This window comes from Saccostrea cucullata, unplaced genomic scaffold (genome assembly GCF_032062105.1).
Source record: "Saccostrea cucullata isolate Sc308-1 unplaced genomic scaffold, CSIRO_AGI_Scuc_v1 ctg444, whole genome shotgun sequence".
In the NCBI taxonomy this organism is placed as follows: domain Eukaryota; kingdom Metazoa; phylum Mollusca; class Bivalvia; order Ostreida; family Ostreidae; genus Saccostrea; species Saccostrea cuccullata.
In genome coordinates, this window is record NW_026930720.1 from 349,783 (window position 1) to 377,500 (window position 27,718).

A 27,718-nucleotide genomic window follows, 5' to 3' on the forward strand; every position below is an offset into this window, starting at 1 on the left:
ACTGGGCCGGTAAAGCTTAATCTCATGTGGTAGTATCTTGGGGTAGTGTAAATTCTTAAGTATTAAATCATGACAGGGGGAGGGGGTATGGGCCACAATAGGTATAACAAGAGGGGAAATATGGTAAACAGCAACATCACCAAAGTTACTCAGGTGAGCGATGTTCCCGATGGGCCTCTTGTTAAGGTATGTCGAAAATTTTTTAAAGAATTTCATACCCAAGTCAGAAGCTTTGGGGACCTAATTTCTTTAAATAAATTTTTGTTATTTCCTTGTTTGATACATGTTTTTATAGTTTTTTTAAAAAAGAAATTTTCTGTTAAAATGACATGTGGGAAAACAAAAAAAAATTTAAACGATACCAGTGCTTGTTATTTTTACTCTCACAGTACCTATATTTAAGGAAAATCTAAAATATGATGTTTTATACTTCAACAGATTATTACAAAAAAATCACCATAATTTTCTTTTAATCAAGGTTAGCGATAACGCTGTGAGTAAGTGTTTTCCTGAAGCATGCCAAATCTTATAAGAGCAATAAAGGGATTATTGAGCTTCCTGTTATTTGACATAATGTGAAATACTTTAGAAAATGGTGAAGAAAAAACTTAGAAGAGCAAACTTTTAATTTTGAGAAATCTACTAGAATTAGATAACACATTACCAACTTATCGTTTTTTTTAATTTCCTCATTCCTGTTAACCATAACGCTGTCGTCAAGTGTTCTGAAGTATTTGACGACAGATGTTTCCGTAATTTACCGATCACGACAAGGAGCATACAGCGGGTGTGACCGGTCAGCAGGGTATGCCTTGTGGCAACTTCCTTTGAAAAAATTACGCACTTTGAAAAAAATTTTCAAAGTGCGTTAAATTTGGGACGAAATGAACGAACTTTGAAAAAATTTTTCAAAGTGCGTTTAATTTGGGACACACTCAACGCTCTTTGAAATTTTTTTTCAAAGTGCGTTAAGAGTGAACATCAACATTTTTTACCATGAGGAAATTTAACGCAATTTGAAAATAAAAATAATTGTTAAACAAAAATTCTAGACTTCGATTTTAGTAACTGGGAGAATCAATTTGTAATAATTATAACTTTTGAAAACTTTAATTTACGTGAATTGATTTAACCTTATTAGGAACAAGGAGAAGATGAGTAGAACGTCACTCAGCCCAACGCTCTTTTTACATAGCCATGGGTAGCAATTTGAACGAAACCCCCCCCCCCCCCCCCCCCGCACACACAAACACACCCTAACACACACACACACACACACACCGAAAATAAGACCAGATTTTCAAGGCCTATTTTGAAAATTATGTAACTATATCTTTGTAAAACATACGTGTGCTTAAGCACCCCTCCCAGTACCAAATACATATGCTACACCAAAATATGTATTTGCATGACTATAGTATGACGTTGATAACTTTCGATAAATTTTTCGAAAAGGGCATAATCTGACATTAAATAAATCAGATGAAATCACATGGCTTGGAGGATTAGGAATCCCTGTCGACTGGTCACAACAATTATGTGCTTCTTTGGATGATCAGGCAATGGAAAATTGATGGAAAATTGTTTAGGTGAATAATTGTCCTACAATTTGCATGTGGGACAGTAATCTACGATAAGCCTTATTAAATGGATGCATGCGTAGGATGTTAAGTCATGCTTTGTTCACGACTCCCTTGAAGAGGTGAAACCTTAATATGCATTCAACATTTTACTAATTAATATGCAAAGGGGGATCGCTGATTACGAACATGATTATCATATTTATTCAGTTGTGGGACCCTTGGCCTATTGATGGATATTCTTTACATTATTATGTTGTTTTATGTTGTTCTTTTATACATGTTTACTGTTTCTATGTAGTGAACGGTAGGTGGAGTGCATGGAGTGATTTTTCTGAGTGCTCAGTGACATGTAATGGAGGCATTAAGACGAGATCTCGTGTTTGTAATAATCCAATTCCTGATCCTGAAGGACTTCAATGTGACTCTTCACTGTCGACTGAAAGTTTGCCATGTAACACTGAGGCATGTCCATGTAAGTCACTGTGAATATTCCTTGATTTAAACACTTTAAACAAGCCAAGCACAATACCACGATTACGGTTTATAGCTTATTAAAGATATATATGGGCCTCTCTACTAATTTTTCAAGTTGCACATGTAGTCAAAATCATTTCATTGATAGATTTATAGGAACATGAAATAATGATAAATTATGCATACATTTTATTTAATCATTCAAAAAGTTTAATTATTTTTAATTGACTTGTACAATGTTGTGTTTTAAGGAGAGGTAACTCAGGTGTGAAAAATGATCAACTAAGTGCCAATTTATGAGTTCTCGTTTGTAGGAATGACATAAAGCTATTTCTTCATTGGTATTGTTATGTTTACAAAAGGTTTTCTTAAATTGTCTTGACCAAAAGAAGGATAATGTCTTCACTCTTCATCAAATGAATGGGAAACAGACTATATTCAGTATTTTAACTATCTTTGACGACTGTTATAAGAAAGAAAATAGAATGACATGTTTTTTGTGCGCACTTTTGCGCTTCCTATATAAGTATACGATGGTTGTCCGATAAAATCTTTGATAAGTTGTCTAGTGTAAGAAATAATCATTTCTCTTAAGTACATAATATGAATATACATAACAAATTTCATATATATATACATATATATATATATATATATATATATATATATATATATATATATATATATATATATATATATATATATATATATATATATATATTTATATATGCCCATATATATATATATATATATATATATATATATATATATATATATATATATATATATATATATATATATATATATATGCATAAATAAACAAATTATGAGATTTTATGTTATGCATTATATCGCCTTACAGCGCACGGATGATAACGACAAATAGTCAAATCAGCAGAACGTTTCATATTTGATAAAAAGTTGGATAAGTCCAACTTTCTAGGAATTGAACTGATGCACATGCTTGGGTCTACATAAACAGTTAAGGAACTAATCTGGCACACACATGCGATCTTCTGAAGATTAATTAGCAAGTTACAAACAAATATTCTCACCATCATTCAACTAATAGATAATCTTATATCGACGGTTGGCAGTGACAGCGTATTTTGCTATTACAAGAGTTTGTCCGTATGTTAAATACTTTTTGGGCACTCGATTAAACAAGAGGCCCATGGGCCATATATTGCTCACCTGAGTAACTTGGGTGATGCGGTTCTTTACCAGATTCCCCCTCTTGCTGAACCTATCATGCCCAACTACCCCCTTCCCTTTTATGATTTTGAAACTTCAGAATCTATACAATGCAAAGATGCTATCATCTAAAGTTCAGCTTTCCTGGCCCAGTGGTTCATAAGAAGAAGATTTTGTAGGATTTTTTTCTGTATATTTCTATGTAAAATTTGGATTCCCTATTGTGGCTCCGCACTACCCCTGGGGGTCATGATTTTAATAATTTAATATCATCACTACCCAAGGATGCTTCCACATTAGTTTCAGCTTTCCTGGCTTAGGGGTTCTTGAGAAAAAGATTTTTTAGTGACCCCACCCTATCTTTGTCTTTTCTTGATTATCTCCCATCGTAAGGGAACTTGGCCGTTTAATTTTACATTTGTAACTCCTCTTTATTCAAGGATGCTTTGTACAAAGTTTGATTAAAATTGGCCCATTGGTTCTTGAGAAGAAGTCGAAAATGTGAAAAGTTTACGGACGGACAGCTAGACGCACGGACGGACGAAGGACAAAATGTGATAAGAAAAGCTCACTCGAGCCTTCGACTCAGGTGAGCTAAAAAGACATCGCTAAGAAAACTCCCTTTTTATTTGTATATTCAAGATCTGTTGACTTTTTCACAAAAAATTTTACGTCTAAGACTTAAGCTTTCACCCATTCTAAGACACATATCTAAGCTGAAAAAATTACATTTCTATTACATCTTATAAATATTTCAGTGATAAACTTGTAAATAATTATTTACAAAAAATCCTCATGAAATGAACAATTTCAGAATGTTGAAGTCTTAGTCATAAGATTTTTTGTGAAAAGAGTCACTGATAATATTTTCATATTTTTTCTTCTGTATTTATAGAGAGTCTCTAAATAAGGTGTCTTTACAACCTCTAACTCATAATGAACTTACATCCAGTGCACCATAGTGTCATCAAAATCACATTTTTCGTGTGTTTATTTTACCTTTTCTCACTTCAAAGCTCGGGAGACTACCAAGAATTAACCAAATAAACTGACAGTTTTTAATAAACAATAGAAAAGATTGTGGAGTCGAATTTGGACAACTTTTATCTCAATCTTATGTATGAAGGATATGGATTTTAAACTTCTATTTCTAATTAATACTTGTATAATTCCATGTTCATTTTATTTATCGATTCCCTGTGTTGGACGAGAACTCGTTTTAGAAAAAAAGTTTACATATCGATAAAATTTTCAATCGGAACTTCGTTCTTTACCGAGCTGCTGGGCTATCGTAAACAAATAAATCAGTTAAATTTCTGGCCTGTTTTAGCTAAATTATGAATACAAGAAACTTAAATTTAATTTAATAAAACAATGCTGTCAACAAACAAGACTAACCAACTGACAGACGCCATGAAAATGACGCCACTGTCGGATCACGGTTGTGAATTTTAAAAATCGCTGATGTAATATTCTCGATGTTTATGAGACGAAGAAAATCAGCTCAGTTTGTATCGTTATGACCGAGAAAATTAACATGCCTCAACCTCTTGCCTAATTAGCATCAAATTCATATTTACTTTCTATATTGTTGCCCAATCTTTGAACAAACAAGTGCAAATCGCAGGCGTCGTCGGTCTGCAACTTTCGCTCTGAGAGTTGTCGTTAATGTCAACATGGCCATGGTCAAGGATGAACTATTCTGAAGTGAACTGGTAGTTACGTTATTTGTTGACTTAAACATCATTCAATAAGTCTTTATAGGTTTATTCATCGATTGTTTTGACAATCTAAGCTGAACTCTATCGAAATTCATCTCTATTATGTGCCTTTGCGGTATAAAGTATTCCTACGCCGTCCAGATATAAATGATTGTATGAAGGCCTCAAAGAGAAAAAAATTAAATACTTTCATAAAATCCTTATTGGAATTACTGAGTATAAGAATAAACGTTCTTTTTGAAAAAAAAAATCGATGCGTAAAGTCTTGACATTTTACTCACAAATATAACATAAAAGTGCTTTGCAATTTTATTTAGTTTGTGAGTAATATGTCAAGAGTTTACACACCCAGCACAGTTAAGCATACAAATAGAATAATCGTCGTTTTCTTAGTTTTGAAAAATACATACTTTAATAGAATGGGCGATTCTTTTTAGGACTTCACGGATAAAAAAAGAATGTAACGTGGTTTAAATCTACTTGTTGGGGACATTTAGATTTTTTATTTAGACTTGTCAAGTGATGTCGACGTCACTTGATTTTAACAATTATACCTGCTGTTTAGAGGTCATCTATAAATTTCAATATTGCAAGGGCATAACCAAGTTAAAAATCTTAGTTTAGTTTATAATCCTTATCTACACTATATGTAGTTTGTGAAAAGTGTTGCGAACCTATATAGATTCCAATTTTTAAATGCTAAAATTTAATTTGTTGGGTGGCAGTTTGAATATTTTCTGGTCAACTACATTAAATATAGCTATAATTAATCTATTTGCAAGATTTCATGAGGTTTGCAGCACTTTTCAAATATCTTAATGCATGTTCAATTAATATGTAAAAACTTTACAAGATACATTGAGGGTATGCCCTTGCAATTAATTGATTAATTAGGGCCCTTCCAGTACTTTTTCAATGAATCTGCATGCAAACACACGACAGTATCGCTTGCCTGGAAAATGTACAAACAGTTTATAAATTAAGGTCAAGATCTAATAAATAACTTGAGACTGATTTTTTGGTGTTAGATCCATTTTGACGTCATAATCAATTTCAACTTTTTTTTTCCGTACTTTACGGCTTTAGCAGAATTATGTAGAAAATTGGGTATTTTCGAGTCATTCAATTTGAAATCATATGAAAAGTAAACCGGATACCTATATTAAATTTGATATTGATTTATAGAAGAGGCCATGAACATACTAAATACTGTTTTCTGAGAGACTGTAGGCAATCTGGATACATTTTCTTTGCCGAATACAAAAAAAACCCCGATATTCATGACTGGTTCTTCGTAATTTTTCATTGAAAATGACAGTTTAAAATACAGTTTTTCATCTTGTTTACCTACAAATTATGCCCCGAAACACCTTATTTAACCAAGCTCAAGTTGTAAGGAATCAATAAAGGAATTTATTTCTCAAGTTTGATCAATCTGTAGGCACCTTAAATTTACAAGATCTTGACCTTAAATACTAAAATAGATATCGCATCCAAGTGAACAACCTCTCATTTAACTGCTCAAGTTTGATCAATCTGTAGGCACCTTAAATTTACAAGATCTTGACCTTAAATACTAAAATAGATATCGCATCCAAGTGAACAACCTCTCATTTAACTGCAAATGATATTTTATTTGAGAATAAAATACAATTTTCAATGTACAAACTATGACTTGATCAGCCTCTCCCTGTGTACAAACTGCGTCATTTTTGCGATATGACGTCACATTGACAAGTGCATTGCGATCGATGCATTCTTTTATATACTGTGTTGTGGGATTTAACAAACGACAAAATTGCATGTAATACCGTATAAGTAGAAATTTTAGCGAGACGCAAATTTAGCGATTTCTCCTTAAAAACGGGTATTTTATTTTTAGCGAGAAGAAATTTTAGCGATTTTAAAATGCTCACTTAAGAAGCTAGTACAAATAACACGCAATTTATTTTTAGCGATATTCAATTTTAGCGATCTCAACAGCCTCGCTAATAATGCCAAAATTAAATCCTCGCTAAAATTTCTACTTATACGGTATTTAGTTTGTATGTAGTTTTCAGCCATCCAGCTGTATGAAATAGCAAATGGTATTTTTAATACATATTATGTGTGACGTCATAGTAAACATTTCCCGTATAAATCAGGTCCGCCTCCTTACTGTAGCCGAAACTTTGCTGCGCATCGAGACAATTTTCAAAAAGAACGTTTATTCCTATAATATTCTCTTATAAAACCTTTTTTTTTTTACCGTGCGCCTAAGGACCTTACCCTGTGCACATTCAAGCATAAATAAAATCTTTATTTTGATCTATAGATGATCGAAAAAAATATTATGCACTTATATGTGATGAATAAACATTTACTGAACAATACAGCTTAGTGCGTTCATCACTTTTTGAGAAAAAAACGCTTTGTCCACTATTTTACCTGACAACCCTCGTATATATTTTTACAAGTAAATGCAAGAATTAATTATTTTATTTTTATTTTAATTAAAACTATTACTTTTATCTAATTAAATGGTGTCCACAACTATATAGTAAATAAGTTTGACATAAGTCCAAAATTTAAAACTACTGGATTCTATTGAGAGCAAAGAAGCACTTGGGAAATGCTAAAGCTGACTTGCGTATAAACATTTAGATACCTCAGACCTGTTCTACACAAGTTTCAGCAACGATTTATTGTTCATAACAGCAAACCATAGCGGCAGTTGAAAGGCCTGCTATATAGCTTTATCAAGTTACATGTATTAAAAATATCTGGATCCAGGTATTTTAAGTAACACAAATTCGAAAAATTCTTTAAAAAATCAAATGCTGAAAATAGAGTTCTGAGTTGTTGTCAGTAATTTCACTATGCATGTAAAGTACTCAAACACAAAGAAAATGTAAAAACATGTCGTGTGAGGAGATGCTCTTTTATGCTGTCTTTTTGATATCAGAGTACTTTTCATTCATGGATAATTTACTAACAACAACTCAAAACTCTACTTTCAGTATTTATTTTTTGAAGAATTTTATAAAGTATTTTGATCAAGGTTTTTGAAATTCCTTGATAAACCTAGATAGCTTTATCAAGCTATATACCTTCATCATGGTATCGTGCTGGACCTGTTTAGGTAACCAACACATACATGTATCAGGACTTAATTTTCTAACCTTGTATATCATTTTTCTAATTAAATACTTCGATATTTAAAAAAAAATACCACATTATCGTTTACTTTTTGTATAAATTACATGTATCATACATCGGTCAATTTTACAAGAAACAAATAACAGTTGAATTTTATTACATAGCTTGTGCAGAACTTAAACTTTCTTTTGGTAATGTGGTAAACTGCTCGGATATTAACGGGGAGAAAGTGTGTGAAGTATCTTGTATAGTGGGATACACGTTTGTACCAGGCAATCTTCCTCTAAAGGAGTATAGATGTGGACAAAGCACTGGTTATACTTGGAATGGTCTTACACCTGCTTGCGGGAGTAAGTATTCTCACAAAATCATTCTTATGATACGCAAAATTCTTTGCAATGCATAATTGCCCATCATGAATCACCTTTGCTTTTCTCCTCAGAGGCAGAAATGCCCGACAGATTATCATCAACAACTGTAGTCGAGTACAACTCTTCAATTTCATGTGTCGACTCATCGACTGTCTTAAATACTCTTCAGAGTAATTTAGAATCATCATTGTCGTGCTACAAACATGGGATATGTGAGCTATCAACAACAATCAATGGTTTGCAATTGAATTCCATACTAATTAACTGTTACAATAAAATTATTTCCTTGTTACCTAATCATTATGTTGCATATCCGTTTGATAATTTTTAGGCAGCTTTGGGTATTTTGGTTACAGCCGTAATATTTCTTTTACCATTGCATTAACATCAACACAGCTTCTGGGTACAAATGTTGTATAATCCAATTATTTGAAAAGATTTAAATAAGGTCACCGAAAAGAAAGTTACATTGTCCACATTATAAAATGTTCGACTTAAAGGAAAAGAAGATAAATTCCTACTTACTCTTGGGTGTCCGAGGTTGAGGTGAGTTAGTAAGGGTATTTGGCACCAAGCATTCGCATTAGGTGCCAAACTTGACAAACAACTCGAACACTACCAACTTTAAATATCAAGCAATCAGTCACTTCCAACCCTCACCCATTCTGACCTAAACACCTATGACTTTAAACATTTTCAAATCAACCAATGACAACTTAATGAATATGAATGTGACTTCTCGAATGAACACATAGTAAATTCAATAGAACTATATTTCCCAATGCTGTATACATGAAAATGATGACAGTAATGATAGGATAAGTAGTATATAAATGTATAATTGGGTCAACACATTATAAATTCAAATATATAATATGTATTTATTATAATAAAAAATATTCAATCTGTCTCATTCTCCAACTCTGAAAATGAAATGCCTACTAACATTTCAAGTATGGACTATCACATCTAACATAAAAATGACCAGTTAATTTAAAACTATAACATCTGATATTTGATACTTGAGCATTGTTGATGCCTTCTCCTACAAACAAAAAGACTGTAATGCATTATTAACATGAGTTCTGATGCTTATGATCAATTAAAGGATCAAGCATAATTCGATGAAAATCATAATACGCTTGTCTGAAAAACAATTCATGATTAGAATCATAAAAAAAATAAATTAAGGTAAAACCCTTAGATTCTACGATCCGTTAATTTTGTCCATAAAACTGCAATACACACCTATTGTATATCATATTTTAGATCATCAATAAACTTAACTAAGTTACCCATCTTAGTAAAATACTAAAATTAAAACCATAAAAAACCTATAAAACAACTATTATATGCCATACCAAACCTGAGCACACTGTTCACCAACTGCCATTTCACCGTATCTATCTTTCACGGAATATGATATTCTTTAATTTAGGACTTAATTGTGATCAGATTTCTCAACCTTCTAAACATCAATATTTGTTTACAAATTTCGGGAACATATTAAAAAAATATACTGATTTTGAGTCTTATTTTGTAACATTTTTATTTATTTTCTTAAATTAAACGCAATATTGGTTTTTTTTACAGAATGTGAAGATAAAATAGAAACAAACTCTTTGCAAATAATCTTGACGGCAACACTTCCTCACGAAGATTTGGATTTAGGACATTTCTATTCAACAGGAAACTGTAAGTCAAAAAAAATTAACAAGTTGTGATTATTGATATCTTTGAATTATCAAATAAGTACCAAAAGTAATCCATACTATATGATCTTTCTGAATATTTTTCAAATTGAAACTAGAATGATTATACGTCAAAACGTATCTGTCTTATAAATGAATGAAAATTTATTTAGTAATAAAAACATTTTAAATATAATACATATATATAGCAAATAGGATACTCCAATAGGTCCATGATATTTTATGCTTTCCGTTTTTCATGAAACAAAATATAATACTGTTATTAGAAAATAATAATAAATATAAGTTATCCAGTTGCTAGCAAGAAAAGGGTCTTACGTCTCTTTTCTGTTAAGATAAAGGTGACATTCAAATAACGTGATATCAATAAATTGCTAAGACAAACAATTTTGCTTCAGTAATTTTTTTTCAAAATATTGATATTTCAGAACCTAGATTATAAAACTTTCTAACCGACATTTTAATCTCATCCAAAGTAAAAGTTCGTGAGGTTTTCAGAACACCAAATGTCCGACTCTTTGGCAGTCTGTAAACTTTTCACATTTTCAACTTCTTCTCAAGAACCACTGGGCAAATTTTAATCAAACTTACTACAAAGCATTCTTGGATAAAGGGAATTTATTTTGTAGAAATGAAGGGCTTACCGCCCTTCCAAGGTGTGATAACCAAGAAAAGACGGAAATAGGATAAGGTCATTAAAAAGTCTTCTTCAAACTAGACCAGGAAAGCATATGGAAGTATTCTGGGGTATTGTAGATTCTAAATTGATTAAATCACAACCTGCGGGAGTAGGACAGGCCCACAATAGGGAATCCAAGTTTCATATTGAAATACATAGGAAAAAACTTGTTCAAAATAACCAACTCATGATCCCATGGCAAAGGGTTGGACCACATTAGGTTTACATGGGGAGGAGGGGATTGAATGCGGTAAAGAACAGCATGGTCAAAGTCACTCAGGTGAGTGTTCTTGCCCATGGACCTCTTTTTTTAAGTCACTTTTAATAATGATGATATTGCAAGCATGTGGTTCACAAACATTGAATTAATCGAACTTCTCTCTTCATTGCCTATTATGAAGCTTGCATATACACACAGGCAAAGAAAAGGGGATAAGTCATCCCGTATTCTCAACCCTTACTATCTAACTTTCATACAGAAGTGCGTCTTGGAAAAACAGTTACTGTAAAACGAGATAATTTGGCGCATACATATTTTAGCGCAAACGCAAGTGAGAAAGCATTGGCGCAAATAAATTTTAGCGCTTGCGCTTGTCATTAAAAAAATTAATGTGATATTTATTCCTTTGATCCACGCCCGTATTTTATCTTGTGGTCACTCAAGCACGCAAACACAATAGAATTGATTTTTAACTTACGTACACAGGTAAATGTACGCTCACTTTTCCGTAGTGTTGGACGGGGCACAATGTCCATTTTTAACTATTTTAATAAGAGAAAACGTGATGAGTTTCTTCCCGACCCAGAGAAGGAAAACAGTAAAGAAGCGGCAGACCTATGTGAATATATCAATAATTCTTTAGAATTGCCTAAAACACCAAAGCGAGAAAAGCGTGGTACCTACAATGTGTATTCACCGGAGGTCAGGGCAAAAATTGGAAAATATGCATTAGAGAACGGAGTAATGAATGCATCCAGACATTTTACTTCACAGCTTGGTTCACCAGTGAGGGAAAGTACTGTACGTAATTTGAAAAAAGCGTATGTTAAAAGCAGAGAAAAAACACCAACACGGAGAGTCTTGGAATTACCAAAGGCCGACAGGGGACGACCATTGATGTTAGGTAGTTACGATGAAGTTGTTCAAAACCACATAAAAAAATTACGTTTAAACGGTGGTATTGTTAATACATACATCGTCATGTCTATCTCACGTGCAGTGCTTATGTTTCACAAAAAATCGCTACTTAGTGAATTTGGTGGACCCATTACAATAGAAAAGTCTTTGGCAGAATCTATCCTCAGAAGAATGGGTTATTCAAAACGAAAGGGAACTAAGTCTGTAAAAGTCCTTCCTAGTGATTTTGAAAACGTGAAGGCAGTTTTCCTAGAGAGAATCACAACAGTTGCTAAGAAACACTCTATTCCTAAATCGTTGGTAATTAATGTTGATGAAATGGGTATCAATATTGTTCCCGTCGGAAACTGGACAATGGATTTGGAAGGAAACAAACAAGTGAAGATTACGGGTTTAGATGATAAACGTCAGATTACAGTAACATTAGCCTGCACAGCATCGGGTGATCTCCTAAACCCACAAGTCATTTACGAGGGAAAAACACCATCGTGCCATCCCAAATTCAAATTCCCCGATGGCTGGGCCATTACCCAGTCGGAAAATCACTGGGCAAATTCAGAGACCACGAGAGAGTAAGTATGATCTAATTAATTTTTTTAAAATCAAGGAAAAAATTATACTTTATGAAAAAAAATATTTATTAGTATGAATTATTCATTTCAACGATAACATTTTCAGACTTGTAAATTCAATCATCATTCCCTATGTAAAGTCAACAAGAAAACGACTCGGAATCAAAGCGACATCCAAGGCGTTGCTATTGTGGGACGTTTTCCGGGGTCACCAGGACGAAGAGGCACGCACAATTCTAAAGCGAAACCACATTGAGCTGGTCTACATACCCCCAATTGCACTGACCAATTACAACCTCTAGACCAGCTGGTAAATAAGGAGTTTAAAGGAGCTCTCAAGAAAGAATTTCAAAAGTGGTATGCAGACTGCATTCTCAACAAAATGTCAGAAAACGGCGTCGCTAACGACAACATGGTGTCCTCCATAAGCCTAAAGTTATCCGTACTAAAACCCATACACGCGCAGTGGCTCGTCCGTGCAGTCGACACTATAGCAGAGAGAAAGGAATTGCTTTTAAAGTCGTTTGAAACAACAGGAATTCTGGATGTGATATGATGATGCTTCTTTAGTGTAACTTGTGCATTTTATTACGATTTTTTTTGACACTCATTTTAAAATCGTTTTATAATTGAGATTTTTATGAACACAAAACACTCTTTTTTTTTTTTTTACCTGTGAATTAATGTACTTCAATAAATGATTGTAAGCTGTTCAAGCATTTTATTAATATTAAAACCACGCATGCATCGAAGGGCAGTTACTTAGATAAACGGTAAACATAATCAGGTACATGTATTGTCTGCAAGGTCGATCGATATGCTTGATCGCTTTTTTCACCTCGAGGCGATAAATGATTGATACGACTAGAAGGTGCTAATCATGGGTACTGGCCTGGGTGACAGGTAACAGTAGTTTAATTAATTCATAATTGGGAGAATTTACTCAATCAATCCTACTTGTAACAGTTTACCAGTGTGTACACTAAAATAGAGTGACCTTGCGACATTACGTAATCGCACGTACGGATTTACATGTGCTTTATAGATCGTTTTGAACACAAGAAATCTTTAATATTTGGAAATCCTTTAGCGCACAATAAATTTTAGCGCACAGGGACGTTTGCGCCAAAGGCGCTAAAATTAGTAGTGCGCCAAATATTCTCGTTTTACAGTACTTCGAATTTGACACCCACAATCCATAGATCCAGATATCTGTAAAATCAAAATGTATCAAATAATACTATACAATTATTGCTGGTTTTTGAGGTCAATACAATGCTTTAGCCATCTGAGGAGTACAATATTCACCGAGCCCGAAGGGCGAGGTGAATATTGTATTTCGAAGATGGCTAAAGCATTGTATTGACCGAAAAAGCCGCAATAATTGTTTTATTATATGATTCACTGATAAAATCATACAGCTCATTACTCGTTTGCATTTTATTAAGTCCTAGCCAAATATAAGAGAGAAGCAGAATTAAAATGTAAATAAACCTTACCAGTCGTGTCAATCTGAAATGTTTTTTTTTTTAATAAATTTTAGTTTCCGTGAAAGAAATATAAAATGTCATGCAGTCTTTTTTATAGGATAGATTTTGAAAGGAAGGAGTATTATTAGGGAAAACTGACTGCCAAAAAGTAAAAAGAAAAATTGTTCAGTAAAAGTGTTGGAGGGGGGTCCCTGCAGTCCCTCTTACCACCCTCACCTACAATATATATCCGCTTATAATTTGTTCACATGAAAATAAACATCATAGTCGTTTAAATAGCTTTTTAAAATAATTTGTATAAATTTGGAATTTCCCAATCTATCTTTAGATCAATGTAGAGGAGATAAATCCTTGTATTGACCTGGAACGTCACGTGTAGGTCAATACAACGTATTATTTTTCTAACATAGTTGGATCTCAGCCAATCAGAGAGATTGAAATTATTCAGTCATATAATAAAATATATTATTGCAAAAACCCATCATGTAAGCAAAATTATCTTACGGCTTTTACCGACATAATGCTTTTAAAACACAATCAGAGCTTGAGGCAGATACTTATAGAAATACCATATATATGTGCTTTTCCAGAAACTATACTCGAAGAGACATTTGTAAATTTTCACTCCATCAACACATTTTAGTAAACTAAAGGCAGTTCTTTCTTTTATCACGTACATGTAGTCAGTACTTACTAGTATATGCTTGGTTACTCTACATACTACAATCTTTAAAATTTAGCCAAATTAAGCATAAATATTATAGAATCGTAATGGATGAATTCCCAAACTACAATCATGTATTCATCTTTTTTCACATTATTTCATTAATCATACAACTGCTTACAAGTTCTACAATCACTACTTCACTTCAGTATCTGCTGTGATTTGGTGCAGTCTTCTGTATATTAATGTAATTGTAGTATTTTTTTTATTTTAATAGTGAGCAAAGCTTTACAAAGTTTAGTAAACATAGTGACAGAACTTGAAAATTCTACGAGGAAAATAAACGAATCCATTGAAATCCTTTCCTTCAACATGGGCGGGGTTAAATATTTGCCTTCAAGTCAACAAGCTACAGGAACCGTTGTGTGCAGACTTGGACAAGGCAGCGATGGGCCCATTTGCAGTAAGATACCTCAGCTTATACGGTTATTGAGCAATTGTACTGTGTGTGAGAGGGTGTGTGTGTGTGTGTGTGGAGTGTGAGGGTGTGTTTGTGTGTGTGTTTACAGTCTTTTTTTGTTGTTTTGATCCTTTCCATCTTCTTTCAACTATTAATAAACGTATAGTTTGTATCTTTAAATAAAAATCTATTTGTAAGGTCTTTCATCCAACCTGTGTAGTGGTCCTAAAATGGAGACATTAGTTAAACTTTTTTTTCGTTTCAAGTGAGCCGTTGCTGGCTTCAATTTGAAGTGCCTAAAATTAGTAAGTTACCTTCTGGGAAAAATGTAAACAATGGCAAGTGCTTGTGGTTGCACTGTCTGTCATATCAATGCTAACAAACTTTTACATTTGATTTTAAATTTAAACTTTTGATTCATTGTTTATTTTAAAAATAGATAACTTTAGTTTTATTATACCTCCTCGGGTTTTTCACTATATAAATGAAAATCGACATATTTTGCTGATGTCCTGAAAATCACCAAGAATAAACCCATTCCCTGCAAAACAGACTGATTCCCTGGAAAAAAGTTCGTTTTTTTGATGAACTGATACACCTATTCGGAACACAAAGCATTTTCTTTAAACTTACAACAAACTTGGAGATGTTCCGAAGAAACTCATGGATATTCATTTATGAATCGAAATGCATCGCCAGTCAACTGGTCCCATATCAATGAAAAAGAATCAGTTTACTAGTAGCAAGTGACAACAGAAATGGCGAGCTCAAGACCTGCGGTTTAACTTTTAGCAGATGAAGATTTAGATAAATAACTACATAAGTAAAAACTCGGAAAATGAACGTATTTAATGATAAAATGGAATTCCTTTTATGCCTGTATTCTGTTTTGTTGTTATTTTTATTTATTCCAGTTGGAATTCAATATTGTTACAGTATTGAATCAATGAATATAACTTTTTCAAATGTCTTGTTTGTATCGGTAAAATAACAGTTAAAGTATATCATTGAGGGAGTTAGCAAGATTCCAGTTCCCCTCGAGCAAGCTTATTTCCCTCGGGGCAAGCGCCTCGGGAAATAAACTTGCTCTTGGGGAACTCGAATCTTACTGACTCCCTCAGTGATATTCTTTAACTGTATAATATAATTATTCTCTGATATACACAAATGTACCTCACCGATCCTTATAATTATCTTATGGCGCTAGTAAATGAACCTCTTAATTACTCGTGAGACTCATTTCTTTTCGTTTTAAACATCAGACATACAGATTTGCGAGGAAATATGTGCAATGCGTCTAAAGGTTATATATATAGTATCTTCAAAAAACCAAGTTGATTAGATCATGTGACTCTGAGACGTCAAAGACGACATAGGCTGCTCAATATACATTGTAAATGAAGATAATGAACTTACAATCCATTCTTCGAACATTTGAAAGCTTCGTTTGTGAAAATGGCACATATACACGCAGACATATCTTGATGAGGAAAAACCACATCATGACACTGTATTAAAAATATAACTTTATATAAAACTATATTAAAAATATGCATGTTACATTTACTTCAATTTTGAATGATTTTGAATTATACTTATATCTTACAGTTGATTGTCCAATGGGCACATATTCAACGACTAGAAAATGTCTTCTATGTCCACAAGGAACTTATCAAAGTGAAATAGGAGGAACCAAGTGCACGAATTGTCCTTCTGGTTTAACTACAAAATATGAAGGATCTCAAGATGCTGCAAATTGTTCTGGTAATTTTTTTTTCGTATTGTGGACACTATAATGACACAAATAAATTGAACCTATGAAGTTTGAAAAATAAATTGCTGAGAATTTGAAGTATCAGAACATCGCATTTAAAAAAAAATGTATAATTATCTAAAGGTGTAAAATTATAACTTACACATGGAGGTGTCAAACAAATAAGATATCTACCAAATCCGTCGGTTTTCAAGTAGTTTACGCAAATTTGCAAAGTTAAGTAACATAATGTCAAGATTGCCAATTTTATTACAATACATTAATATCGATATTCTCCTTTTTATATAGTACTTTATTTAAATTTCTACAATTTAATATCAATTATGGTCAAAATTCTGTTTACATGCAGAATTTTTTAAGGTTAAAACGGCACAAATTAATGTTTTTATCTTGATTATTTCAGAAGTGACAAATACTACTCACGACGTCCCTTTGAAAATCCCAGAAAACAACACCTCGGGTAATTATATTTGATAAAAAAGTTACATCTATTCATATTTACCACCATTGATATCAGACTGTATGCGAACATGTAACATTTTTATTTTTAGCAGGTAGTGAAGCTTTGATTATTGCAGTTTCTCTGACAATCAGCGTGGTCCTTCTGATTGCACTTACTGTAATTATTCGGTGTTATCACATTAAAGTAATAAATAACAAGTAAGTTATTTATATATATATATATATATATATATATATATATATATATATATATATATATATATATATATAATATACGAGGGTTGTCCGGTAAAATCGTGGACAAATCGTTTTTCTCGAAAAGTAATTGGCGCACTAAGTTGAAAATTTCAGTATATGTTTATTTATCATATTTAAGTGCAGGATAATTTTTTAAATAAAATATAGGCAAAAATAAAGATTTTATTATTCTTGAATGTACACGAGGTATTGTCCTATGGCGCACGGTCAAAAAACTAAGGTTTTATTAAAAAATACACACGTTTGAATTCAAAATAAAAGTTTTAAATACATAAGATTTGGATTAAAATTATCCTAATTCAATTCCACAATCAATTTTATAGTCTTTGTACAAATTTTAAGACATTTGCTAAATTTTTGGCAGCTTCTAGAGCATTCGAAATGGGAAAGTGGTAAACACAACTCATAAAAAATGGCGACGTTTTATGACGTTACGGCGCACCGGAGAACAGTTCATTTATATTTCGATATTGTAATGACACCTTAAGAGACTTGCAATGACCATAGAAAAAAAGATTATAAAAATATCACCATATTTTAAGTATACAAATGAAATTGGAGTTTTCTTGGCAAAGTTTTTTTGGATTGAGTCCCTGGGGAGTACGAAACAAACGGACAAACTCATAGAATGTAATAACAAAAGACGCTGTCACAGTGGACGTGAATATAGATAATACATAGTAGATATGAGATTTTCTATTAGTTGACTGAGGGTGAGAATATTGTTCGTAACTTACTAATAAATCTTCAGAAGATCGCATGATGGTGTCAATGGGTTCTTCGGCTGTTTATGGAGACTAAAGAATGTGTATCAATGAAATTGCTAAATTTAAGTCGGATTCATCCAACTTCATTTTCAGCAAAGATAAATTTTGACGCTGTTTTAGACACTTTGACGTTATAATCCATGCGCCGTCAGGTGATACAATACATGGCATAAAATCTTATAATTTGTTTATTTATGCATATATTTATCTGAAATTTGCCGTGTATATTACTAAAATATGTATGAAATAATAGTGAAATTTTAAGAACGCAGATTTGTTTATTTTTCACACTAGACAACTTGTCCATGATTTTACGGGACAACCCTCGTATATCAATGTAATGTCTAACCGGTACGGGACTAATAAAATGATTAAGTTTTTGGATGGTAAGCTGCTAAGTGATATTTACACATAAGTTGAACATGATTTTTGAAATCTAACCATCATTCTTTTTAATGGTAACGTACTCGAAATGCGGGAATACAGTCATATAATTTTTGCCCGTCCGTCTGTGTTTTGTCTCTAAGTATGTTGTCCGTTAAATGTTTAACTTTGGTCAGACATTTGAGCACTCGCTTCGTGATGGGATTCGTTGATTCAAGGCCCGTCCGCGACTGGCCTTCGTTGCATTGATAAACTAGTGCTAATTGTAACGGGGACCGTTACAGATGTTCCCCAAACGCTCCCCAACTCCCTTTTGGTGCCATATTCCCTGTAAGCTTCATTACATAAGGCAAACTCTATGCATCTGAGATTTTAACAACATTTACTTAGAAGTGTACAAAAATCATTTAAACTTTAGCATTGCACGCGTGCACATGTGAATGCATTTGCGTCATAACCATATCATCTTGTCTACACAATCTATATTCTTAATACACTGAATATTAAAGTATTTAATCCAAAATTATTTAAAAAATACGTTCATTCAAGTGTTTGTTTGATTTTACTCATTTCACGTGCACGCACGTGCATACATGAGCATGGTGACCATACCTTCTTGTAGAAGTCCATTACATCTATCTATGTTCTAAATTCCACCCCGTTTGGGTGAAAACTAAGGGAGTTATAGCTGTTTAGAGCCAGTTTCAGCCAATCAGATTATTGCAGCACATGTACACGCACGTGTTTACATGTGCATGGTGACCATACCTACTTGTAGAAGTCCATTATATCTATCTATGTTCAAAATCTCATCCTGTTTGGTGAAAATCAAGGGAGTTATAGCTGTTTAAAGTTTCAGCCAATCAGATTGCAGCACATGTACACACACGTGTTTGCATGTGCATGGTGACCATACTTACTTGTAGAAGTCCATTATATCTATCTATGTTCCAAATCCCACCCTGTTTGGTTGAAAACCAAGGGAGTTATAGCTGTTTAAATTTTCAGCCAATCAGATTGAAGCGCACGTGCATGCACGTGTTTTCATGATAATTGCTTTATTTCCTGTTGTAGGAAATCCTAATGCATGGCTATGTTCAAAATTTCAAAAGATTTCGTCAAAAAACAAGAAAGATATTGAGACTTTAGTTGCAGCCAATCAGAGCGAAGTGCACGTGCATGCGCGTGAAACATTGCTATTTTCACCATGTTGTCATGTCTATACTACTAATATATCCTCACATTATGAGTTTCAAAGTATTTCATCTAAAAATAGAAAAGTTGTGGCTATATCTATTATATTGGTCATTTCACGTGTTGCACGTGCACGCTTTTGCAAGCACGTGCGCGCAAAATGACCTTGATTCCACAAATCTACATTACATGTCTACTAACCCTAAAAAGGTTTTACCTACATTGGACGAACAGTTTACAAGATCATTCCCGGACAAAAAAGTTCCAGGAAGAAGAAGAAGAAAAAAAATAATAATAATAAGAAACAGAGTAAAAACAATATGTTCCCCAACTTCGTTTGGGGAACATAACAAGCTAATTCAGAGAATTTGTGTCCCCTGCTTAGGGAAAATAGAAAAACATGCGCAGCTCTGTCGAGGAGGCAGTGGGGTTCAGATCCCCCCGACTGAATTTGTAAAATTTTGAAATTATATGTAAACGCTAGGTCACATACCTGTTTATATTTACCATCGCTTTTCTCAAAATTTTACACAATGCATGGTGTTTAATTTAGCCTTTTTTAATCAGTTCTACGCTAAAAGATGTAATAAAACTGATTATTACCTAATCAAGTGAATTTTGTTGTTTTATTAGAGATTTAATATTTTCATCTATTCTGGATGTGTTTTCAGTTTTACTAATCCTTTCAAACCGATCTATTGACCGGTCAATAGAATGCGCGTTCTATTGACCGGTGACGAATTTCGTAAAAAACGATCCGGGTTTCGAATTTAGTTGTTTGTAACACTGGACAGACATGGCAAACAATAATCTTATTCGATCTTTCTGCATTGGTTTTAAAAATTGTGTGATTTCAATGGTCGGATATTTTATTTAATGAGAGTTACTTTTAATTAATACACTGTGGGATGTGGAGACTGGTTCTTCGGGTGAGACCTATCAACCGAGGTCCCGTGTAGCAGTAGGTGCTCTGTTGGCACGAAAAAGGTCCACCGGGAAGTGGTGACATGTCCATAAGAGTGAAAAATTTTTGAGAGGAATTTAAACAATAGTCTATACATTCAATCTTTAATTAATATTACAGATGCACCATATCTAGGTAAAAATTAACAATATGGTACGGGAACCTTATGTACTGAATATACAATTGTGAACACTTAATACGGAAAATAAAATTAGGTAATAAAACAATTATTTAATGCCTGGGCAGTCAATAGACCAGAAAATTTTTCCTGAGGTGCAGGGAACAGCTCAGTGTGTTCTATTGCCCGAGACCGCTGGCCTCGGGCAATAGAACACACAGAGCACTTCCCTGCACCTCGGGAAAAATATTCTGGTCTATTGACTGCTCAGGCATTAAATAATCGTATAACATTCCACCGACAACCTGTATTACACGTAATAATTCTCCATATGCCCCTGTGCTAAAAATAATGCCAATCGACACGTAATCTATACTTATAAATTAATAAATTTTGCAAATAAACTCCGAAACGGGTGCACAAGAGTTCTTACTTACCCCTCTGATACAACACTACATACAAGATGATGTCCGTAAACTATATTTAGATTTCACTCGGATAGTAAGTATCGTACATAAAATTAAAAGTCTACTTCAATTTTCTGAAAACAGCCATGAAATAGCATCAACGTGAGTATTGTGGCGTTTCCGGTTGGCGGAACCTAGCTACTGACAAGTTTTAATGAAACTGGCAGCAAACAATCTATTATTTATTTCATAAAATGTCATCACTGAATTATTCAATCAAAACTTGATTTACGGATAAAAGATAAATAAGTTGTGGTAACCAATTAAAAAGAGAAAAGTGTAAATTGTTTTCGTCAATCACCGATCTCAATATTGACGTAAGCTTCTAGAACATCACATCCCTTTTGCTACATTGTTTTAATCAAGAAATAATAATAAATATTGTAATTAACGGGTTATTTGATTATAAAGTTTTACAACAATTGATGTTATATAAATTAAAATACAATAAAAACAACAGTTTTGTAAAAACGAGCAAAATATGCTTGGAATTTATCAGAAACATAAACACTAATATTTATTGATTTAAGGAAAATATTTTAAATACAGGAAATGCATATATTGAAAGACTAAAATAGATATGTAGTGTATGCATGTGTTTCTTATGAGTTTATCGGTAAAAACTGTATTTTCTGTACTGAGAGCATCGTGGTAACAAACCCGACGTACAATTTGTAATCAACTTAATTGCGTTCAATAAAAGAGAAAACTAAACAAAAGTCTTTCTCCAATGCCAACTTCTTTCAGAACCAAATTTTTGGTATACAACACTACTTTTCCCTTATATGAAGAAATAAACGTCAATTAAAGCTTTTTTTTTTATTTTTCAAGTTTTCACAAAAAGTGGGTGGGAATGGTGACGTACATTTCTTTCATGCGGACTTTTGAACAAAGTATTTCTTCCCTCAATAAGTCTTTAGTCTGTCAGTAAAATCTAAAATTTTCAACTACAATATATTTAATTTTATGTTGTAAATGGTAAAGGTCTATGTATAAATTCAATTTCCAGCGCTGGCGCGGGTAATGAATTATCTAGTACTAATTAAACAAACGAAACGGAACACTTTGGGATTGGTAAGAATGGGTCTGGGGATTTTTGGTTTAAAAATTCATTCCATAATCTTTTTTTTTTGGGGGGGGGGGGGGGATTTCGCCCGAAAACGATAGTGTTACACACAATCAAAATGTATACATTTACGACCTTGAACCTTTTGACCTCGACATCAATAGGGGTCTTCCCACATAGTTGACATATAAGGCCATTGGTTGTTGTTATGTAAATTTTCATTGTGAAAACTTTAAGGGTTTTTTAGATATCGCGCAGAAACGAACGTGTCATAACAGACAGAATTTGCGAATTTATGACCTTGACCTTTGACCGATCTTTTGACCCCCAAATCAATAGGGTTCTTCTTTAGTCCATAGGGAGTTTCTATGCAAAATTTCGTAGTTAAAGCTCAAAATGTTATCGAGATATCGTGTGGAAACGAAAGTGTTCCAGACAGACAGAAAGAAGGACGGAAAAACGGACGGACGGACAGATTCAAATTGATATCACCCACTTTTCAAACGGGGGACAAACAACAGGGAGCAACTGTTCCTTCCAAGTGCTCGACAACAAGAAGTGAGTGTTGTGTACCTTTCAGATGACATTGTAGCCCCATTTCACGACAGGCGTATGCACTACAAAGACCCTCACAGTGGCCCTGGATGTCGAGTAAAGGTTTTAATTTGAAGCCCTTTACCGGTATATGATGAGGTCTCAATATATAAGTACAATCAATCAATCTTATGTTTTCCAATGTGAAACTCCAATCTTTCATTGTTGTCCCCTCCTACCTATCCTTAATTTAAACATAAATAGAATCAACACTACTTGCGATGTTTCCATAATAATATGACTAATCTTATCTTTGCTCCTCTTCAGCTAACGATATTTTCAGATGATTCCTTAATATTCTTATGCACAACTCAATCGACGCTTTTGTGTGCCCTCGTGATTAAAAAAAACAATTCTACAATACACAGGATTATTTTGTATATGAATGTATGTTGTTTTACGTCAAATTCTAGAATTTTTGACTCATTTAGAGACGTGGCCGCCATTCAGCTGTATACATGTGCTGGTGAACTGCTTTAAATTCACACCTTCTCTCGACATTCAGGGCACAGGCACTTATTTCGGAAATAAATTTGTAACGCATTGTATAATATATTACTCCGGATTATACACGGTACCCCCTCCTCAGAAACTCAGTTATTTACACTTTCAGAGGAAATCCACTGGCAAACTGTTTATTATCCCTGTTTTCTACGATAATCTATCTACACAACCATATACATCATGCATATATTTGTTTTCTTTTATCTCTGTGAGCAGCGTCAAAATTCTATTAGCCGGTGGAAAAGTTGAACTCAATCATGAAACGGTGTATATGTTCTAATCTCGGGCAAAGAAGAAAATAAAAAAAAATGAGTGGGTCAATTCCAGATTTTAAATATTGCATTGAAAAAATAATATTTGACTATGTCTCATTTTCCGTAACGAATTTTTTTCGAGATATAAGAAGCAGAATTTTAGTCAATAAAAATCTCTGTGTGGGATTAGCACATACCGTTTTATGGTTCAGTCGAATTTTCCACTCGGCGAGCAGAGTTTTGAAGCTGTTTACGGAGATTAAAGAAAACGAAGACAGGTATGCCATATATGGTTGTTTATATAAATTATCATAGAAGACAATGGTAATTAACAGTTTGCCAGTGAATTTCCTATGAAAGTGAATAAGTGAGCTCCTTTCTTAGCAGGGGGTACGGAGTGTAATTTTAAGTTAGATACCTTGTGTTATAACTATATTATGGGTTAAACATTTATTTCTGAAATAAGTGCCTGTGACTAAGGGCCAAAGATTGAAGGCTTTTATTCGTGCAAATACTTGCCTTGACACGGGACCTTGGTTTTTTAGGTTTCATCCGAAGGATCAGCTACTTTCAATTCAGATGCCGAGCGCATGACGAAAGGTCAATTGCTACCCATTTTATCGACTGAATCGCAACCGAGATTCGAACTCACGACTTTCTGATTAAGAAGCAGGAATATTCTAGCGACTGATCTATAACTGTACCTGTGTATCAATATGACTTATAATTACTAAGTTGTTCTAAGAAGATTTCTTATGAACATGCATTTTATTAGTAGAAAAGTATATACCAAGTGAAAATTTCAAAAATGTAATTAACGAAACATGTAATTCATTAATAGAGATTGCATTGATATCTATGGGGACAAGCAATGGATGCTTTTTGAAATAAAATTTCAAATAATAAGAATATCGAAAGATACTCTGATGAAAAGATGTATTACAACAGTTTTAACCAGATTTTTTTTACTGAATTCCATTGTTTTATTAATTGAAAACAGAGGGAGATAATACTTTCCACGATGCAAGGCAATAAATTAGGACACATCCCTTCCTTACACTGTACGTGCTAGTTATTATACAATAAAGAATTAAGGATGGAATACCTTAAAATCTTTATTGCTGATTCTGCATCCAACTTTTTGAGCAAGTTTGACTTTCCTAAAGTTTAACCTTTTTTACCCTTTGGTTTAGCTAGTCCATTCCGAAGGATGTGAGGTCATTGCAGGTCATTGTTCCGGTCTTCAATGCCTTTTACTCAAAACCCTTAATTATTACACCTATATCAAATTATGCAAAACTCTAACCCCCTAATATTGCCCTGTCCTATACCCAGGCATCATGATTGGAACAAACTCGAATATACACTACCTTCGTCGATATACATATAGACAATTATAGATACTTTTATTAGAATATGACTAATCATAGTTTTCCTAAAAAGGGATATTTAAAGACATTTCCAATATTTTCTTATGTAAAACTTCGACCCCCTCTTGCAGCCCCGCTCTACGCCCCAGGGGTCATGATATGAACTTATTTGAATCTACAGTATGTCGAAAAGCTTTTACACAGATTTCGTTATTTCTTGCCCAGGAGGTTCTTAAGAAGAGGATTTTTAAAAGATGCTAACAAATTTAAATGAATTCTTATTTATCTAACATTGAAAGAGGGCGCAGCAGTACTTCCTGTGAACAAAATTTAATCCCCTTCACCAAAAGATTCTTTGTGGCAAGTTTGGTTGAAATTGATCTAGTTGTTCTTGAGAATTCGAAGAAGTCAAAAATTTGAAAAGTTTGCAAATGATAGACGAACGCCGGACAATCTTTGATCAGAAAAGCTCACCTGAGCTTTTAGCTCAAGTGAGCTTATAATAGAATTATGAATACCATGGAAAGCATTTTACATCATCTGTACAATAAAGAAAATGTCGGAATATTTGAGGAATTATAGCTCTTGGAAACGTTTCAATCATTTAATAATTGATTAAATAAAAATATACATTATAATTATTCTTTTACTTTATAACTATTTCCATTACACATATTGACAAGCATTGATTTCATTAAAAAGATATTTTTATATGGGTATGAATTTTCATTTATAACAATTTTATCAAAAAGTAAAAGTAATATCCCTTAAAAAAACTTTTCATAATCAATTTGACAATTACTATTATTATACTTATCATATAAGATTTTTTTTAACATTGCAGTCTTCCAGTTTGAATGTGTAAAAGCACAATATACAGTAAAATAAAAGAAAATAATTTTGTTTTTAGAAAGAGAAAGTCGCCGTCACAATTTTGTTCATAATTTTCTCACAAGTGTCACGAGCATTATGAATGCAAAATGTGTGTAATCTAAAAATCAGAAGTTTTACACAGGACCCTGATTTACAAATAAATGCTACGGTAATCAAAGTACTAACACAGTTTTGGAACACAGGAGAAAATAAATAATTATATTCTTGAGCATATACACTTCACAACTGTTGCAGAAACACATGGTCACGGTGAAATATTTGTTGCATATAACAATAACAGCTTTAAGATTTTTCTATCATGACACACAATAGACAAAAGTTGGACAACTGCATTTTTTCCCAATGTAAATTGTAGCTAAAATCATGAAATTAACATGATATATATAAACATATGCATCCAACATTTTCTTGAAAATAAAATTTCTGCTATCAAACTGTGGTTTAAAAATGATATTGCTTCTAATTGATGTCACAAAAAAGTACATACTTGTGAATCAATATACATATATATAATAAGAGGCCCATCTGCCACATTACTCACCTGAATATCTCGGCTTGAAAAAAGATATCAGTTAGAGTTTAACTATATAAAGGGTCTCAACCTCCCAGAGGGAAAGGGGCATCATTTGAACAAAAATTAAATTATAACACAACAGACAACAAAGAAATTGGTCAAAAAGCTCACTAAAGCTTTTGACTCAGGTGAGCAAAAATGTGTTTCGCCATGCAATTTTAAGACAATTACAAATATAAAATTAGACCAGATAATGAACACAATACATTAATGTGAAATAAACTTTTTCCCAGAAGAAATTGTACAAGGAAAAGTTCTCAATATGAAGATACTCATTCTTCATTTCACATTTGTTCCAGTTTTCAAGGGGAAGCTTGTCCTTTAACATACAAAAGAATGACAGCACAATTTTCTAATATACATTAATGCTTGAAATTGTTCTCCTACAACAGTAGATTTATCAAATCCTCCCAGCCATCCTTTATGCTCTGCCATTTGTGGTTTATACCTCTAGAAAAATAAAATATTTTACATTATCATTTATATAAAAACATATAAATAACAGATAAACTTGAAGATCTGAAGGGTATTTTATTTATTATGACATTTTAAAAGTATCTCTTTGCTGTCCTGGAGATGTCATCTGGCATTAGGGAACCCCCAACATGGTAGTGATTGAATTAAATTTCTTTGGAATGAGAAATTAACCAACAAACCTCCAGAAGTAGTGAAAAAGGTTACGTAAACAAATCCTTCCAGGTACCTTTATGCTCTAGCCTTTATGGTTTATACTTCTAGAAAAATAACAAATTTTAAATTCTAATTAAAACAACAAGTAAAATGGAATTTGACATCTTAAATGTAAATCATCATCTTTCCAAAGCAATAAATTAAGAACACTTGAATTCCAATCCTCTGTAGGAATTCGAACCACTTCT

At 33.1% G+C, this 27,718-nt stretch overlaps 1 protein-coding gene across 1 annotated transcript in view; it reads left to right on the forward strand.

Annotated features, from left to right (window-relative positions):
• The window catches only part of LOC134229841 (sushi, von Willebrand factor type A, EGF and pentraxin domain-containing protein 1-like), a 230,087-nt gene that overhangs the window by 177,739 nt on the left and 24,630 nt on the right, over positions 1–27,718 (forward strand). Inside the window, exons 10-15 of the mRNA XM_062711631.1 lie at positions 1,882–2,055; positions 8,275–8,460; positions 8,553–8,717; positions 10,075–10,176; positions 15,014–15,199; positions 16,805–16,960. Coding sequence (XP_062567615.1) covers positions 1,882–2,055; positions 8,275–8,460; positions 8,553–8,717; positions 10,075–10,176; positions 15,014–15,199; positions 16,805–16,960 — 969 coding nt within the window. The remainder of the gene's footprint in view (positions 1–1,881; positions 2,056–8,274; positions 8,461–8,552; positions 8,718–10,074; positions 10,177–15,013; positions 15,200–16,804; positions 16,961–27,718) is intronic.